Source organism: Henningerozyma blattae, chromosome 1, assembly GCF_000315915.1.
Source record: "Henningerozyma blattae CBS 6284 chromosome 1, complete genome".
In the NCBI taxonomy this organism is placed as follows: Eukaryota; Fungi; Ascomycota; class Saccharomycetes; order Saccharomycetales; family Saccharomycetaceae; genus Henningerozyma; species Henningerozyma blattae.
Window position 1 is genome coordinate 1,394,367 of NC_020185.1, and position 19,224 is coordinate 1,413,590.

Consider the following 19,224-nt stretch of genomic DNA (forward strand, 5'->3'; position numbering starts at 1 on the left):
GCATACAATAATTAGTTATATTTCTAAAAGTTTTTCATAGTCTCTGATATTTAATCTGTATAGCAAGATGTCAATCTAGGTGAAATCTAAAAGTATACACATAATTTTTTAAAATCTGGCAAAAAATTATTAAAAAAGTTAAAAAGGAATAAATTCTTAAACCCCCTTTTACTTGTTATTTGAATTTTATTTGAAAATATATATAATTCTTATAGTATGTAGAACAAAGATTCTTGGTTTTTTTAATAATTTTTAACTTAAATGAAGGAAAATATTTCAATTATCAATATTTTGACCCAAATTTAAAATAAAACGAGTTTCTATATAAATCCTTAATCTATTATTACTTTTTGAACCTAAGAAATAGTAGAGCACTATACACTGTACTCGTATTTATATAACCACATTCAGTAATATATAATTCTATTTAACAATATAAAGCAATGAATATTTAATTATAGCTATAGCTTCTCATTCTTCTGCGGCTCCTCTAATTTCTCTAATATCTTCAATAGAATTTTTTCTTAAAGGTGTGTCAGCAAATAATAAAATGACCCATTGAATCAATTCCTCAGTAGTGAATAAATAAAAATCACCATTGTAAAACATTTCCATAATATCCTTAAGATGTAATATTAGTAATTTGCTTACGATTAAAAATTTCTCGCGTAGTTCTTGGTATTCTTTAAGATTTTGCAATTCTATGACTTCTGTGTTTTTCCAAATAATACTTATTAAATTGGACAGATTTTCTGAATTCTTCTCAGATATAACGTTCCAGTTTAGTATCTTTTTAGTAATAGTTTCTTCATACAAAAATTGGAAAAAATTAATAAAGAAATAGTTTCTTGTATTGTAATTTTTCAATAATAATAAGGGTTGAAATACTTCACGTTTAATGAAAGGTAAAAGTTTATTATCTTTCATTTGCCAATTTGAATAATTATCATTCTTTTCAAGTATACTTAATTCTGCAGTAATAACCCCAGATATATATCTTTTCTTTAAATTCATATGAAATTCTAGGTAGCGTGAATTAAGTTCATTTAATCTACCAGCTAGTTCATTTGTTTCAACAGTATATTGGATATCTGTATACAATTGAATCCAGTTGGAACGCATTTTGGATATTGCAATCACCATGAATGTAGTTTGTAATATGTTTAATTTATAGTTATAGTATTCTTCTGAAAAATTTGGTATTTCTGCATTTTCAATTTCATTTTTTAAAGACAAAATTAATGTTTTATAAAAATTTGGGATACCTGATATTAGTAACTCATCTGAGTTCAAATTATTATTAGGAATTTTTTTGTTGATTGACTTTTGACCAATGGATTGATTATCAAAATCTATTTCCACTTCATCATTCCAAGCATCCCAATCATCATCATCACCATTAGTGGATGCTGATGTCTTGATAGATTTTATTGATTTCATTGATTTTTTGGTTTTAATGGATTTATTAGCTATACTTTCTAAATCAACATCTATTTCATCTCCCCATGCATTTTCATCATCATCATGCTCACTCCAGTTTTCGTTCCAATCATCTTCGTCATTAGTTTCATCTTCAGCTTCCGTATTGCTAACATTTTTACCATTGCCTAAAGGAGAGCTATTATCATTATTATTTTTCTTGGAAGGAACTATATGATCAGTTAATAAATTTTTAGGATTATTAAAAAAATCTCTAATTGTAGTAATTTTTGTTTCAAAAAGCTTATCAACCAATAAATTGCTTTGCAATTGTCTATTATTTAATAGATGAGTTATTTCATCTTCATCAAATTTCCAAATAGAGGTGTTTCTTTTTGAAAGGAAGCTCAAAGTATTGCATATTTTTGAAATTTGTGATTTTAAAATGTCATTACCATCATCTTCTAATATAATGTATGTATTAGATTTAATCAATTTAATAATTTCATTAAAGAAATAGTTACCAATTTGATTAAATATAGTAATAGAATCACGCTCTAGTAAGGTATTTTTTAAGTATTCAATAATATTTTCCAAACTATAAAGATAATCTTGAATTGAGGATTTAGAATTTAGTTTTGTTTGCAAATTAATAATATTGCTGGCTTCACCTGTGAGTACAATAGAATAATTTCTGTTCATAATTCCAGTCTTTAAAACATGCACAAGAGTAGAAAATTGAATATATTCATTGAACAAGGAATCCATATTATCCTTAACAATTTGTTGTAAATCAGTTGAAACCAGCTCAGTTATTAACCAATTTTGTAGATCAAATTTTGAATCTGGGAATAAGGCGTCTCTCAAGAAGTCAATAAAAAACTCATACTCAAATTCAATATGCCCATTTCCCCAATGAATAATTTTCTGAAATTCAATAGACACATTTTGATTATCAGAAGCTGATACTGTAGGAATTTTCCAAAAACCTTTGGAAACTAATGAATGAATAGCTTCAATTAATTGAACATGTAACCCATCTGCATACGAACTTAAACTTTGTTTTAAGTGATAATTTTTCACCAAAATTGGTTCATTTTCATGAATTTTTTTTCTCAAATTTTGTAGAGAATAATAACAATTTTCATATTCCATTAATTCATAATTAGTCTTAAATTCCATAATTAAACTAGTAATCGTTTTCAATTTGTTCAATTCATACAAATCATTAGATAATTGAGTGTCTTCCTGTTGTATTACAAAAGGATCTATGTGTGCTTTAATATGTGTTTCGATTGTAGGAGGTTGAGTTGGTGAGTCCTCTATCGTAGATTCAATATCATTCTTAATAGAGGCTACCAGAATATCTCTATTATTTAAAATACTTGGAAATTTGTTCTCTGGAAGGGAGTTTAATGTAGAAGATATTTCTGAATTATTCATCCTTGATTCTTACTTTTTTACCTTAGTACAACCAAACAAGCATGTAAATCAAACACTAGGAGTTTATATAAATAAATTTATTAATATACTCTACAACCAAAATACTTCTGTATAGATACTAATATATGCTTGTTCTTTTTTTATCTTGGCCAAGTAGATTCTTTAAATATTTTGGTAAATATCGATAGTATTTTTCAAATGTAATTGAAACATTTCAACTTTCAATTCGACTTTCCATTTATCTTAACGAAAAAAATAGTTCAAAAGTAGAATGAGCATACAAACGTATAAAAACCATTAACGCTACGTAGATATTAAATCAATGATTTAAATATCAAGAATTCAATACAGAATAAGGACAAGAAAACAATTGTTTGCAGATTTACTAAAAAATAAATATAGATGAAAATCAGTAATCTAATTGTTGGATAGGAAAATTTATCGATCATTTGTGATCTGAGTGAGCTGAGAAAGTTATCATCATAAACATCTAGATATTTATTATTTTAGTGACTCCGGCCAAATAAACATTTCAACTTTAGAGAAATTTTTGTTAAAGAATAGTTCTGTAAATAAAAAACAGTGTATTCTTACACTTGAAATAATTTTTAAGGAATTATAACTTTTTCTATTCACAATATTAACTACAAAAATTGTACTGTTTTTGTTCTATGTATTTGAATATATTACAATGAATAAATTTTCTGTATTTTTTTAAACTTCGCCTTTTTATACTTTTTCTTAACAAAATTTACCCGGGACGTCATAGTTAAAATGGTTAATATATTAGGGTATGCCTACAAATGTTATTTGAACTAATAAATGAACATGTGGTAAGAGAGAATTAACTAAATCAGTCCAATATTATAAACTAAATTTAATGTCAAATGCTATAAAAATGTAGACCTATATTGTATAAAGTATATTAAATAAATACACCAAATTACTCGGAAGATGCATATATCACAGTAATAAGGAGCTCAAACGGTCTAACTCATCATTACAATTAATACAATATTTCTGTAACTTAGTGTCATTCAACCATAAGCCTGTCATCTCCTGACTTATAACATTACATTTATCAATTTCTTGCAACAAAAATTTCCTATAATCCCCATGTACCAATTCCCTTTCCATATTCTGTAAAATTTTCAACTCTACTAATAATTCGTTTCTTCTAATTGCTAACTCTTGTCTTGTGTCTCTATATTGATAATCCTTATCCGAATCTCTTTGCTTGAATTTTTCAAATGCTAAATTATTATCTTCTAATGCCACTTCTTTAGTTAATAAATCGATTTCATCTATTGAAATGGCACGTTGCATGATGTGCATATCTTTCCCCGACAAATGATCTTCGAATATCTTTTCAGCTCTTTTTACTGACCAATATGAAACACTACTTTTACCAGACAAAAACATATTAACCAGGATAGATACTAATAGACCTACAACTAAAGTTATATTGATATTGGCAATGCCTTTACCAAGTAATGAAAAAAAGTTTACCATCAATCTTACAAGGATTAAAATTAAGTTAACAAACCTATAAAGGGTCAATTCCATCATTATTATCATAAAAGTATAAATCGAATATTGAATGTCATATTTCTTGCTCCTATTTTTACTTCTATTCTTACCATCATCTTTATCTTTAGAATTTTCTTCTGATTCTTCTTTACTTCCTTCCAATATAGAGTTATTTGAAACACCCAACATACCGCACATCTTTATAGCTTTTAAAATTTTACCATGCTTACCAATTCTCTCCAAATAATATTTGATGACTTTTTTGAAAAGTATAAATTCATTAACTGAATATTTAAGAACTAAATTTTTCATGAATTTTTCCCATGGTGTAACAAACTTGACAGGTTTACCTGATTTAAAATGAACATATTGGAATCTATAGAGGATATGCAACTGTGATCTGTTGGTGGCCATACGTAACTTGCTTGCCACTTCATGCTCTGGATCGTAAGGCTCTGTTATTATGTATTTAACTTTAACTTGTAATGGCCTACAGAATGGAAATTTAATTAAAGAGGGATCTTGATCAATTTCGTAGTATCTATTTTCGACAACTTTGGTCATTCTTTGAATTACAACAGCTTCACTTGATTCGGTAGTACGGCCTCTTTTATTATTTTCTAAGAAATTATCAATTAGATTAATTTGAAAATGAACTCGTCTAACCATTTGAATCGCACCATCTTCTGATTTTTCTTCCTTCCAATACCAATTCATATTATACTTACTATCTTTTTGAGCCAATAGGAAACAGAATGGGAAAGCATCAGATTGATCACCAAACAATACATGAGTTAATGCCTTACTCGCAATATCATAATCAGCTGTATATGTGACAGAATATTTCATTTGAAATCTTTTTCGTCTTGCCAATAATTTGGCACCATTATCACTAATTCTCCAAAAAGTATTGTGCGATAATGGAAGATTTTCTGCTTCAATAATTTCATTTGTGTTAGCTGTTACTAGTGTTTGATTGCGTTTTAAAATTTCTTTCTTAGTCTTCTCTTTAAATTGAATTTCAATTTGTTTTAATTTTTCCAATAAATCTTCCTCCTTTTTAGGTTCCTTAGCAGCTTTATTTTCTAATAAAAATTGCAAACTTGCAGCAGTGACTCTTATATCTGAGAAATAAACATCAATACTTAAATGTGAACCAGTAACATCATAAATTTTCAAAGTATTCTGAGAAGTTTTATCAATTTCTATTGAAACAATATCACTTAGTTTCATTTTAGTTAACGATACAAAACCCATAAAATTTAAATAACCAAAAATATGTTCATTCGTTACATAATATGTGGCAGAAAATTCTTGTTTTCTATTTGGTCTCCAAAACCCTGTAAATTTTAACAATAATAATTCATTAGGCAATGTTAATAGAACTTGATCAATAGAAAAAAATATACTTTTAAACTGAATATCTTCCAATTTCAAATTCGGAGAATAATATGATGGATAATGTAATGCAGTTGGGTTTTTATAAGTAGTAATTTCTTTAGAAAGAACATTATCTGGAGTCTTTTGATAATCTTCAATTAAAGAATAATCGTTCCAATTGGTAGTACCCCAAATATTCGCAACTACTGCACTTGGCAACCAAGTATTTTTAACATACAAATGTGACAATACTGCAGGTTGAGTCATCTTTGTGGTTAATGGCGTGACTGCCATATGCAATTTAGTAATTTTCTCATCGTCTATGTCGATATCATCTTTCTCTAATAACCCACTTTTCAAATAACTTAATAACTGTTTAGTTTCAGAATCTGGTACACTTAAAATTTGATCAACAGAAGTAATTGTACTAGAGGCGAATTCAGAAAATTCAGGCGCAAAGACTCTTGAGGACGTCTTAAATTCAAAACTATTTTTATTCAATGTAGAAAGGTAAGCCTTTGAATGACTAAATATTGATAACCAAGATGTCAATTCATGCAAATCTTCAGCTTGTAATATAATAGAAATATCTTCAGTTTTATTATTCCTTGAATCATTAGTTGCCTTTGAAGCTTCAATTTTGACTTCAAATGTAAAACAACGATCATCAAACTGTAAATATCTAACAGATATCAAAGATACTCCAAATTTGCCAGTTTCTTCGACATATGTCTTTGAAGGTGATAACAGAAACATCCCAAACACAGAGTTTTGAACAAAACACCATCTTCTCACCCAAATTTCTCTACTAGGTCTCCCCACATTAGTCTTCATATATAACCATCCTGCCTTTTCTGGTGGATGGGCATATTGCTTGGGTACCCTTTTAATTAATTTTTTTGGATCAATTTCTTTTGTATTATAATCTTTAATATCATTACTTGGTGCCATCTTTTTAACACTATACTCAATAATACGAGCCTTTGCACGTTCCATATCCGATTCTAAAGTTCTAGCGCTTTCAATAGCTTTTTTGACCCATTTTTGATGATCTACAAGATATGAATCTATCTGTGGAGTTAAATCAATAATGGTGCCATTTTCAGCAACATCAAACTTGTTTTTAGATTTCAATACTCCAATAATTTCAATTAAAAACTTATCCATACTTAATTCCATCACCGACATAGCCGCTACCAAATCCAATGAAGCTTGCAAATAACTTTTCCTGACTTCAAATAATTGTGTAGCATCTTCATAAAGGCTCTTTGGATCAATAGTGATATTTGAAGTTGGAACTACTGAATGGAACCTACCTACTAGAGTATCATATTTGGTCTGATAATAGTCAAAATTCATTCTCTTTTGTTTATATGGTTCAATAGCTCCTGTCATTAATTCCAATAATGATGCCGAGTAGCTAGATCCATCCCCCAGTAGCATGCATAATAATTTCTCAACAAATTGACGGTAATCCTTATTGAAATTATCCACCAATAAAGGAGTGAACCCTTGGTTACTAACAAAGCCGTTGCTCAGCATAACAGGAGAAGGAAGCAGCTGATTTATAAGGGCTTCCTTTGTGCGTCTAAACTCATCATATGAATCAGCAAACTGATTATCAACAAAATTCACTGTTCGTTCGATCCAGCTCTCAAATGCTTCTACTTTAGTTTGAAAATAATTTACTGAAGCTCTAAAAGATGGTGAATCTAGAGATGCTTCCTTAAACGCCACGGAGATAAGCTTCAGTTGTTTTATATCTTTTAACCCTGCCGATTGTCGTTGTGACATTGTTTTGTTTCTCGATTACATACAATATTTTGTGCCGTTTATCTTGTAAACCACCACCTGTATTATCTATTAAATATAGCAATTCCAGTACTAACGTACGTTATATAAACTATTGGTATGTGTAAATATCAAGTGTTGGCTTATATTTAGCTTGTGTCCGATTGCCTCCTTTCTTCTCCTTAATAAACAGAACAGGCCTTCGCTTTTTCACGATTTAGAGATTAGTTAAGCCCTATTTCGAGAAATGTAAATATTTGTGAAAATTGAAATTTGAAAAAAAACCTGAACAAAAAAAAGAACTATAGCAAGTAAATTAAATCTTGGCCTTGACAATTACTTAGTGATAGAAAGCCTGTTTATAAAAGCTCTACTCTAATATCTGTAATCAAAGACAGAATCTCTGTATGCGTATCCGAACTATAATGAGAATAACTTGCAGCACACTTCCTCGTAAATAAACAAGACCACAACAGTAAATAAATGATTAAAATGAATCATTTTAGGTTAAGCACCATCTCGGCCTCCCAAAAAGGAAGAGTATATTTGCTCAGCAAGCTTTCACATGATAGAAGTGGTTCCTTTACAACAGTTCTTGACACAATTTTAATTTTATTCGGACAAAAAAAGTTTCACCAATGTTAGACGAACCCTGACCCCTGTTTATGAATTGCTGTAAATAGAATAAAGATATTGTAAACATACGTTGTTGATGGTAATTAAACATATGGAATGGAGCAAGGGGTGGGTCACATGGAATGCATCTGGTGTATAGTATTTTTTTTAAACAGGGGCTTGGTTTGAATAAATGAGGCTAGAACCCTCGCTGTGCTAGGTCAGATGTCACTTTCAAATAGAATTGTAAAGTATCAATCTTTTGATTTTGTACAACATTAGACTCTGGTGAATTTTTTTGGAGAGTGACCCTAATATCTTGTGGAACGTTATTTTGCCAGTTAATCACATCCAAATGATCCATATCTTTCAAAGTGCCTTCATATCGTCCCCACTTGCTACTATTAACTGTGACCATCCCGTCATTTAATTGTCCGTTAGATAATTCATTAATGATCTTCCAAGAGGGGTAAAATACGTTGTACCATGCAGGCTTGAAATAGCAACCATATGAATAATATGCAACATTAGGATCATTTGGTGTGATATTATTAAAATATTTCATATAATATGTAGTCAATTGATAAAAACATAGTGGTAAGATGTCTGTATTATTTTTTGTAAACGGAGTAGCGTTATGAAGATCATGGAATAATTGAACTACGTAGTCAGCCATTTCTGAACCATGATGAGGTGTAGCAATAGTTGTCAATGAAGCTACCTGAAACTTCTTACTTGGAATATTGGATATCATATACCTTGAATCAATACCACCCATTGAATGAGCAATTAAATTCACTTTAATTTTTGAATTTTCATTAGTAAGGTCTTTTTGATTTTCCATATGTATGCTTTGTTTTGCTTTTCTTTTCTTTAATTTTTCTACTTCATGATCAATATATTTACTTAAAGTTGAGCCTCTTTCTTCAATACTTCCAAAAGGTGGAACTTTTGCTGTTAAAACTGTACAACCATTTTTTTTCAAAAATGTTTTGATTCCAATCCAATATTCTATTTCTAAAAACCCTTTCTCATAAATACTATCTTCTTGGAGATCATCATTCTCCATAAAATGATCTGACATATTACTTTGGATACTATAATTAACTATTCTTGTTAGTTGGGCTATTGAAGGTATCAGGATTAATTTATCAAACCCTGATAATCCATGACAGAAAACTATTGGATATTTTGGTGGTGTATAATCCTTTAAAGTAGAGAAGTTTTCAAATGTATATTCTATTGGGGTTTCAGATGATTTTTCGACATCAAGATTAGAATTTAAAGAAGCATTACTCTCAAGGTTATAACTTTTAACATCATGTAAACACCTTTCTGATATATCATTAAGAGATTCTTTTGATTCGTCATCATTATTCGCTTTTGACTTGAATATATGAAAATTTGGAAACCACATCTTATACCTTTTTTAGACTATTTTATATGGGTTCATATGATTTAATCGTTTATTAAAATGCTTTATATGACATTTTTTATAATATTTTTTAAGATTTTTATTTGATCTTATTAGAGTTAAAAGGGTTTCGAAATTATAGATTTAACAAATATAAAAAGCGTAAAAAATTACAGCATTAAAATATTATTAAAGCATGGTAAAAAAATTTTTTTTTAATCGCCAACGAAAAGTATTACAAGTAAGAAATGATTTTTGATATTATTTAAGCAAATTCCACTAATATTAATGGATTTTTACTCGAACATTTTAAAAGAGTTTGCTCAAACTATCTGATATTTTGAAATGGTATCTCTACCCTATAGGCAATTTTACTTTCTCATATAAAAAAGACAAAGGTATTGAAATTTTATTAATAATATAGTGTTGTGTTTCTATATTGTAAAAACGTTTTCAGTTTTATAGTCTTATAATATAATATTTAAACATATCCAACACCAACTATCAGAGAACTGATATTTTCTTTGGAATAATAAGCTTTGATCAATTAATCTACAATTTTTTACAAAAAGTAGCATTAAATGTAATTACTGAACTACTCGTATCAAAAGTAATATATCCTTAATACATATCTATCATAAAATTCTTGAATCTGACTCTAACACATTCTTTCTATCTTTAAACGAACTATTTTAGAAAAAAAAAAAAAAAAGTAAAAGCAAACGATTAATTTTATTTCTCAGTATTAATTCTTCTTTTGTTATTAAAAAATAGAAATTTCGTAAACTGAAGTATATACATATAAAGAAGAGAAGAGAATCATGGAGAAAAAAAATTTATATATATAGGTAATATAGATAGGAAAGAAATCGTAAACGCATATAGGATTGGATGAGTTGTTTATTAATATTTACCTGAATAACTTAACGTGCCGGAAATATAATCCTTAATAGGACCTATTTGATTAATAATATTAGCACCTAAAGTTCTCATACCAACAATTGGAGGGAATGTATTTGAATAAATTTTATGACAATTATCAGCCAAGCTTAATAACTTACAATTAATTGGATATCTTTCCGACCAGAAAGGCTCTAAGGCAAATAATGAACCCACGTCCAAACCTCTATCGGTGGCAGATTCTAATGCTCTTACCAGGGCATCAGTATCACAAAGACCCATATTCAAACCTTGACCTGCTAAAGGATGAGTAGCATGAGCCGCATCCCCCAATAGAGCAATACGTTCTTGACAATAAGTATCTGCATGGAATAACTTCAATGGGAATTTAGCTCTTGTATGATCTAAAACATCCGTAATTGGTGGTGGATAAATATCATCGGCCATTGATTCATCAGACAATGAAGCTAATATTTGATTAGTTCTAAATTGAACATCTTCTTTCAATTCTGTAGTAGTCATTTTACCATTCATCAATTGATTGTAATAATATTTCATATCTACATCTTCTAATACAAATGCAGCATTAACTAACTCAGTAAATTGTTCCACTGGGATCGATGTTAATAATTTAGCTAATTCATTAGTAGTGGACCAAACAAGGGTAGCATTATCACCTGGCAAAGGTAAATGAGCAATAGGACCTGTTGGCAGGAATCTTTGCCAACCTCTAATTTTCAAAGGTTCCATATCTAATTTCATTGTAGCCACCACAGCAGATTTATTATAAAACCAACCTTGTGAAAGTATACCGGAGAATGTTTTCACTCTTGAATTAAACCCATCTGCACCAATTAACAATCTAGTCTTGTAAGTTTCACCATTATCCAAACTCACAAGAATCCAAGAACTGGCATCTTCGGGATCAGAATATTTAATATCCACGACTTTGGTTTTATCCAATAAATTGAACCCTGAAGGTTTCAATTGATTGATTCGATTTAAAAGAGACGATTGAACGTTTAAAATTTCCACCATCCAGGCCATTCCTGGCCTTTCCATATCAATTAGTCCCTTAGAAACACCATCAGTAACACATATCCCATCATAACTCATAATACGGTCCTTTCTTAGTGTAGCCCCTAATTTATCTTCGATGAATTCTCTTGTTGGATGTGTCACAGAAACAACACGATTGGTATAAAAATCAGGTGGGTTATCATAGAATGGGGCAACTTTCCCTTTTATATCCCCACCATCAACCAAGACAGTATTCAAATGCTTTAATTTTGATGAAGTTTTTATCCCTGTAGCTAAACCCAGACCAGCTGGACCACCTCCAACAATAAAAACATCTGTCAATTTAGGTGACTTCGAGGCTGATGTGGCCATATGCCTGACCAGCTTGAACGCTGTATTATATGATTTCAACATTGCTGTTTAAGCATATATGGAACAGTATTCAATTCTAATTTTCAATTCCAATTTTAATCTTTTATTTTTACCTATAAATATATATATTATATATAAATATATTTTTCAAGGCTTTAATCACATTCTCCATATCCGAAATTGTTCGCAATACACATTCTCTCTCGGAAAAACAAGCTTAATATAGTAAAATATATCACGTGGAAACACAAAGCTAAAAACATACAAAAAATATATAGATTTCAAATTAACGAAAGTAGTTTATTAGTATTCATTTAATTCTTTTATACTTTGCCCTCTCTTTATCTTTTTTTCCATATTTTACTTTATCTTTTTAATTTTTTTTATTTCTAACTAAAGAAAAATTAGATCTGTTTCCAGATTGTGGAAAAATCTAATAGCGAGATAACGTGAAATTCCATGCCCGAAACAGTAACAAGCTCCAGTCGTTGAAACTTTTAGATAGGCCCACATTTGTCAATCCAGAAGCTCATCTCATCGAGTCATTTTGCTTTCCAAAAAACTAGAGTAGTAGGTAGAGTCAAGTTCAGTTTAAGCTGTGATCACATTTCTTATCTTTTACCTTACCTTCTTCACTTCAGATCGACGTATCTACACAAGCAACGCTATTTAAGCGTATGGGTTGTTATCTCTACGCCAGATGTCGCTGCTTAGGTTCGTAACTTCTGCACTATCAAGATACAGTATTCCTTCATCTAGAGTTCTTTATAAGAATAACATGACTAGAGCCATCTCTATGATGTCGCGATTGAATTCTGGTATTCCAAATGTAGACCGAGTGCATATCGATAAGTTACGCATTCAATCGATTGTTGGTCCTGATGCATGGGGCAATAATAGTCCACAGGATTGTCAAGTGTCTTTAGAGATGAAGACTGATTTCTCTCGTGCATCAATAAATGATGATTTAGATTATTCATTGAATTATGCTACCATTTCTAATGATATTACCAAATTTACCAATGCTGAGAAAACTAACTGGTTGAATATTGGTAATTTAGCAAGACAAATTTCTCAATATGTCATTAACAAGTATCCAACTATTCAAAATTTGAAATTGAATGTTAATAGTCAAAATTTGCATATTAGATGCAATGACGTCACTTGTTCAATTGATACCAATTTGACCACTCAATATGATTTTATTGAATTGAGTAATATTAAATTATTGACTTTAATTGGTATTTTTGATTTTGAAAGATTGCAGAAACAATATATTGATTTAAAGATCACTTTACCATGGCCCAAGAATGTTGATGAACGCTCATTTCCGCCAATTAATGAAATTATTAATGATTGTGTAGAATGTGTAGAAAATTCTACATTTTTAACTGTGGAAGCTTTGGTAAATGAAGTTATGTCCACTGTGATATCAAATGAATATTATTCTAGTTTAAACACTGAGGTTACTTTACCCATTGATATTAAAGTAATTAAATTGAATGCTATTACTGCTACTGATGGTGTTGGTGTAAGTTGCAAGAGGTTTATTAATTCAAACATAGTTACTCAATCTTCTCCTACCTCTAGTTTAAATTTAGCCTTTCTTGCCTTTGGTTCTAATATAGATGATAGATTTGATTATGTTAAACAAGCGCTAGATCTTTTAGATAAAAATCCAGATATCAAAATCCTTGATGTTTCATCAATTTTTGAAAGTGAACCAAAATATTTCGTAGACCAAGACCCCTTTATGAATGGTGTAGTAAAGATTAATACAAGATTACCTCCATCAGAACTTTTGAAAGTTTGTAAAGATATCGAATACAATCAACTGAAACGTGTTAAAGAATTTGATAATGGTCCACGCTCTATCGACTTGGATATTATATTATATTTTGATAATAATAATCAACCAGTTATTATGAATGAGTCGGAATTAATTATCCCACATCCAAGAATGCTCGAAAGAACTTTTGTATTAGAACCATTGGTAGAATTAATACCTCCAACATTAAAACATCCAATAACACAACAACCAATACTATCTTATTTGAATTTGATATATTCCAAGAAAAACGAAATGGATCTTTTATGGAAATTGATACCGTTACCAACTCTCGCTAGTGGCAAACCAAGATTTTTAAGATTCATGAATAAGATTAGTCGAGATGCATGTAGAAAGACTGTATCACCAACATATTTAATGGGTATCTTAAACACGACTCCGGATTCCTTTTCTGATGGGAAAACTAACAATTATAAAAATATCAATAAACAGCTGCTGAAAGTGCATGAATTTGTTCAAGATTCACTTACATTACATGATAATATAATTATTGATATTGGTGGATGCTCTACTAGACCTAATAGCATTCAAGCCCCCATAGAAGAAGAAATTGATCGTACCATTGAATTGATTCATAGAATTAGACAAGATACCACGCTACCTCAAGATAAAATCATTCTCTCAATTGATACTTATAGATCGATTGTGGCAAAAAAAGCTATTGAAGCAGGTGTGGATATCATCAATGATATTTCTGGAGGTACTTTTGATCCAGATATGTTTAGTGTAGTAAGTAAATATGCAAACATTGCTTATATTCTATCTCATATCCGTGGCGATATCAATACGATGAATAAAATGTCTAATTACTCTAATACGTCATCATTATCATCCTCATCATCAAAAGTAAAAGATAATACAATGAAGGAATATTTATTTGATAAGAAATCTTCCAGCCATGACTTCATTAAAACCATAGGCTATGAAATGTCAAAATTTTACCATGAAGCCATCGGAGTTCATAAGTTAAGACGTTGGCAAATAATTCTTGACCCAGGTCTAGGCTTTGCTAAGAATGGCCAAGTCAACGTTCAACTAATCAGACAAACTCATGCTCTCAAACATTACTCTAGAGGGAACTTACAAGAATTCATCAATTTCCGCAATCTTCCCATTCTTTTAGGTCCCTCTCGTAAGAAATTTATCGGTCACATTATTCAAGAAGATGATGCCAAGAAGAGAGATTTTGCAACTGGGACTGTTGTTTCTGCCTGTATAGGATTTGGCGCAGATATAGTACGGATTCATAATGTTCGCGATAACTCACAGGGTATTAAAATGGCCGATGCTCTATATAAAGAGTTTTGAAAAAAATTCTTGAAATAACCTTGAAAGATTTCTGGAAACAGGCAAGGTTAGCTAAATAGATATTTGTATTTACCTATATATATATATATATATTAATATATACATATTTATTGATATACAAAGGCATATATAGTTAATAGATGTATTCATTAGAGTAGGTACCCTTTTTGGGAAACAGCTCAAAGGGTTGGTTATTAAACAGGTTAGAAAAGTTTATTTAGCCGGGATATCTTAAACAAGTTAAAATACATTAGATATTTGAATAGTTAGGTAGTTAGTTAATTAGATATAGAAGGGTCTACATGGTGCAGGACAAGGGGCCTACACGGCATACACCGACGTTATATAGATAGTTACAGCAACACCCCACTAGTCCTTACTTGGACAGTCTCTAGAGATATGACCAGACTCACCACAAGCGTAACACACTCTGTCGTTAGAAGCACCACCAGACATACCGCTTGCAGGACAGTCACGAGCCAAGTGGCCAAACTTACCACAAGAGTAACATTTGGATTCGCTTTGCAAACAGTCACGGGCCATATGGTTTGGTCCACCACATTTGTAGCAGGAGACACGGGAACCACCAGCACCCCCACGGTTATTGTGGAATCTACCACCACGTCTACCGTTGGAGTTACCAGAAGGACAGTCACGGGACATATGGCCAGTTTCCCCACACGAGTAACAACGTTGAGCAGTACATTCAGAACGGACATGACCAGTTTCACCACAAGCGTAACACTGTTTAAATTCAGCAGTTCTTTCCATGGTACATTCGGATTGTAAATGACCTGGTTGGTTACAGTTATAACATAATTTCTCACTTTCACAGTCGTCAGCTAGATGACCTATCTTCCCACACACGTAACAAGCTTTTTGAGAGTTCATTGTTTCTTTCTTCGGAGATCTTTACCTTACTACCTTTTTGTATAAGTATATAAATCGATCTTGAAACTCATTAGGGCTTCTTCTTAATTCATTAAATTTCTTAATTAAAGCCATTACTATCAATTTTGCAAAGTAATTAATTGCTTAATTGAAACGAGCGCCAATTGGAAAAAAAAATGCCGGAATTACCCGGCTTATTCGTGTGGGGTCACTCCACACGAATAAAGGTCTCTAATTATTAAATTAATTGCACAATACTGTCATTACTGTTAAATCCATTGTTTATGAATATTTATATTGGTATAATATATAGATGTTACAATTGGTTATGCCTGTCAACGCCAACATCGACTACCGTACTTTTCATGATCAAGTTTTAGACGCTTCAATTCGTCTATCTCAGATTGTTCCTCCCATCGTTCTAAAGGGTCTGTGTCTGCCACTATAGAACCAAATTCGATAGTATCTTCAAACAATGTATATGCATCATCGAGAAGATCCATCTCGTCCTTTTTTTTATTCTTGGCATAGTGTATATTTTTCTTATTCAGAAATACTTCTTCAAGACACAAATGAATTAATACCTCTGGGGCCAACACGTAACGAGAATAGTCAACCACCCCCCACCATTTCACTACCGGTGAGCCACACCGAAGCAGGTCTTGACGTAGTTCTTCTGCTATTAAATCGCCTACCCTCAATTGTCTCTTGACACCATAAAAACCAGCTTGGAATTTGGTCATATCAATGCTGGTAAATTCTTCATGAGTTAAAGAGACACGTTTAGAATTTTTAAATACATTGATAGCATCACCATAATATTTACTACCACGCTTCCTATCTATAATTTCTTTTGCCACATATATATATGGTTCTACTTTTTCAATTAAATCATCAAGGAAAAGAACTGGCGGTAGCTGATATAAGGCACCGTTTCTTTTACGTATGAGTAACTTCTGGACATAGGTTTCCCTAGCTGCTTCTTCAACAGCTTCCTCAGCAGCTTGTTCAAATCGTAATGATGATCTACCTGGAGAAGATGCCAGCTCCCTTTCTTTTTCTTTTGCCTCTTGTTCTTCATCTTCACATTGATTAATCTTGGCATTTAATGATATCCAAGTAGATATAGTTTCTGTAAGTTCTTTTGTGGTGGATTTTTCTCTTTTTAATTCACATATTTTTTCATCATTTATATTTTGAGTCAATACAACTTCATTATTATTTTTGGAACGATTCTTAGTTGTTTTGTGTCTTTTTCGTGGTGAAGATGGGATAGACTCTATAATTCCTCTTTCTTCCAATTCTTGCATCACAGAACTATCCAAATCGCTTAACTCGATGCTGGCACCAGCATCTAATTGTGAGCTAGGTATACTAATTCTATTGGCATTATTCTTAATAGTGTTATCATTAAAACGATTAGAAGTCCATCTATTAACCATTATATCGTTATTATTATCATCATCATCATTACCAGAAAAAGTATTATCACTTAAAGGTTCATCACTCCTACTACGTGAATATGTACGTTTCATTATTTTAGCATTAATATCTGTATTGTTATAAAATGTTTGATATATTTTTGATTTCCTCGCCATATACATTATATTTAATAATTTTTTTCTTTTAGTTCTATTTTTTTTTTTTTTTTTTATTTTATTAAAAGTTCAAATGCAAAATTCACAGTATAATACAAAATTAATATTAATGATCGTTCAAGTAATGTTTTAGTGTTATTTAACGTAGATTTTTTTGTTTTGTTATATATATATATATATATTTATTTTATCTTTGATGTCATTTAACATATAATGATGAGATTGAAAATTTCAATCTTTTAAATCGCGAATGAAGAAATTATATTATATTTAAAGAATGCTTAATGATAAATTAAGAAGAAAGATTCATCCAAAAGTTTATTTTTGAAACTTTAATTGTTATTAACATATATACTACGTTATAGCTTACCTAAAAAAATGACTGATCTTTTACAGAAATCAATTCTAACAAGTGAAGATTTACTTACGCAAGCGTGTAAAGAAGCTATTGACTCTTTCAAAAACTCAAGAAACCAAGAAGATATAGCAGATGAAAGATTAACTCAAATATTATCCAGATCCAGGTCTAGATTTTCAGGTCCAATTCCTGGAGCAGAAACTGTTTCACTGAGATTTCATCCTTCAGGTAGAAATTTGGCTTATAGTAGAATGGATGGTTCTGTAACCGCTTGGTCCCTTGATGAAAAATTTAATTTGAAAAATAAGATATACGTCTCAGATATTGTTGGTAGTGATAAATTAATTACATCTATATCATGGAATCCCAATGAATTGAATCAATTCATCACAGCAGGTAATACATCGGAACTTATTATATGGTCAGTAGATTATTCAAACAATTCTATAAATAAATTGAAAACAATGAATTTGCATAATAGAGTGAAAATAAATAATTGTATGTTTGATCCTACTGGAAAATGGCTAATTGCAGCCACAAAGTCAGGTCAATTAAATTTATTTGAAGTAGATCAAGATTTTAAATTAATATCTGGAATTAATGTTTCTGAATTTGCTAATATTAAATCACTACGATCAATAATATGGAATAATTCTGGAAAATATTTATTCATAGGTTCTAAATGTGGTTTGTTATTAATTTTAAAATTAGACCCAGTTTCCAAAGAATTCTCTTTAGTTTCTAAAATGATGGCTCATTGTTCGTCTATTTCTACTTTATCTATCGATCCTCTTGGTCGATATTTGGTATCAGGCAGTGAAGATGGATCATGTGTAGTATGGGATTTGGAGAGTTTAACGTGTAAATTTCACATTAATGATCTAGGCGATGGAATTATATCATTAGATATTGATTCATTGGGCAAAATTATTGGTATCGTTACAGAACATAATAAAATATTATTTTATGAATTAAATACTGGTAAGAGCTTGGATGAGATTGATTTAGCATCTATAGAATCAGATGTTATATTAAAGTTTTATCCACACATGTTAAAATTTATAACATCTGGAAAAAATGACACATTAAAGATATACACTTCTACATTAGCTTTTAAGAAACTTACAGGTGATGCTAAGAATCAATTACCAAGCCATCCAAAAGATTCCAGAGATCAAAGATCTTATGGTAATAGAATATCTAAGGATTCAGATAAAGACCGTAGTTCATATAGAAGAAGAAATGCCAATAATAATCGTTATTCTAGATACAGCAATAGACCAAGATACTGAACTCAGTTAATTCACTTTTACACTATTAATAATTAAAATTACAT

General features: G+C 30.5%; 8 protein-coding genes across 8 annotated transcripts; 2 read left to right on the forward strand and 6 right to left on the reverse strand.

Moving 5' to 3' along the window:
• Nucleotides 1-471: 471 nt before the first annotated feature.
• Nucleotides 472-2,862, reverse strand: DSL1 (Dsl1p; the record flags this gene model as incomplete). Its single annotated transcript, XM_004177826.1, has 1 exon — nucleotides 472-2,862. One exon carries the CDS (start codon nucleotides 2,860-2,862, stop codon nucleotides 472-474), a length of 2,391 nt encoding a protein of 796 aa, XP_004177874.1.
• Nucleotides 2,863-3,825: 963 nt separating this feature from the next.
• Nucleotides 3,826-7,566, reverse strand: SIP3 (Sip3p; the record flags this gene model as incomplete). The annotated part of the gene is made up of 1 exon (XM_004177827.1): nucleotides 3,826-7,566. The coding sequence occupies one exon, from the start codon at nucleotides 7,564-7,566 to the stop codon at nucleotides 3,826-3,828; it is 3,741 nt and encodes a 1,246-aa protein (XP_004177875.1).
• Nucleotides 7,567-8,377: 811 nt separating this feature from the next.
• On the reverse strand, nucleotides 8,378-9,595 carry TGL2 (triglyceride lipase; the record flags this gene model as incomplete). The annotated part of the gene is made up of 1 exon (XM_004177828.1): nucleotides 8,378-9,595. One exon carries the CDS (start codon nucleotides 9,593-9,595, stop codon nucleotides 8,378-8,380), a length of 1,218 nt encoding a protein of 405 aa, XP_004177876.1.
• A 900-nt stretch (nucleotides 9,596-10,495) lies between these two features.
• On the reverse strand, nucleotides 10,496-11,926 carry COQ6 (putative N,N-dimethylaniline monooxygenase COQ6; the record flags this gene model as incomplete). Its single annotated transcript, XM_004177829.1, has 1 exon — nucleotides 10,496-11,926. The coding sequence occupies one exon, from the start codon at nucleotides 11,924-11,926 to the stop codon at nucleotides 10,496-10,498; it is 1,431 nt and encodes a 476-aa protein (XP_004177877.1).
• A 736-nt stretch (nucleotides 11,927-12,662) lies between these two features.
• FOL1 (trifunctional dihydropteroate synthetase/dihydrohydroxymethylpterin pyrophosphokinase/dihydroneopterin aldolase FOL1) lies at nucleotides 12,663-15,041 on the forward strand (the record flags this gene model as incomplete). Its single annotated transcript, XM_004177830.1, has 1 exon — nucleotides 12,663-15,041. The coding sequence occupies one exon, from the start codon at nucleotides 12,663-12,665 to the stop codon at nucleotides 15,039-15,041; it is 2,379 nt and encodes a 792-aa protein (XP_004177878.1).
• Nucleotides 15,042-15,410: 369 nt separating this feature from the next.
• GIS2 (mRNA-binding translational activator GIS2) lies at nucleotides 15,411-15,932 on the reverse strand (the record flags this gene model as incomplete). Its single annotated transcript, XM_004177831.1, has 1 exon — nucleotides 15,411-15,932. The coding sequence occupies one exon, from the start codon at nucleotides 15,930-15,932 to the stop codon at nucleotides 15,411-15,413; it is 522 nt and encodes a 173-aa protein (XP_004177879.1).
• A 335-nt stretch (nucleotides 15,933-16,267) lies between these two features.
• Nucleotides 16,268-17,536, reverse strand: RTC4 (Rtc4p; the record flags this gene model as incomplete). The annotated part of the gene is made up of 1 exon (XM_004177832.1): nucleotides 16,268-17,536. The coding sequence occupies one exon, from the start codon at nucleotides 17,534-17,536 to the stop codon at nucleotides 16,268-16,270; it is 1,269 nt and encodes a 422-aa protein (XP_004177880.1).
• Nucleotides 17,537-17,908: 372 nt separating this feature from the next.
• TEX1 (Tex1p) lies at nucleotides 17,909-19,180 on the forward strand (the record flags this gene model as incomplete). Its single annotated transcript, XM_004177833.1, has 1 exon — nucleotides 17,909-19,180. One exon carries the CDS (start codon nucleotides 17,909-17,911, stop codon nucleotides 19,178-19,180), a length of 1,272 nt encoding a protein of 423 aa, XP_004177881.1.
• Nucleotides 19,181-19,224: the final 44 nt, after the last annotated feature.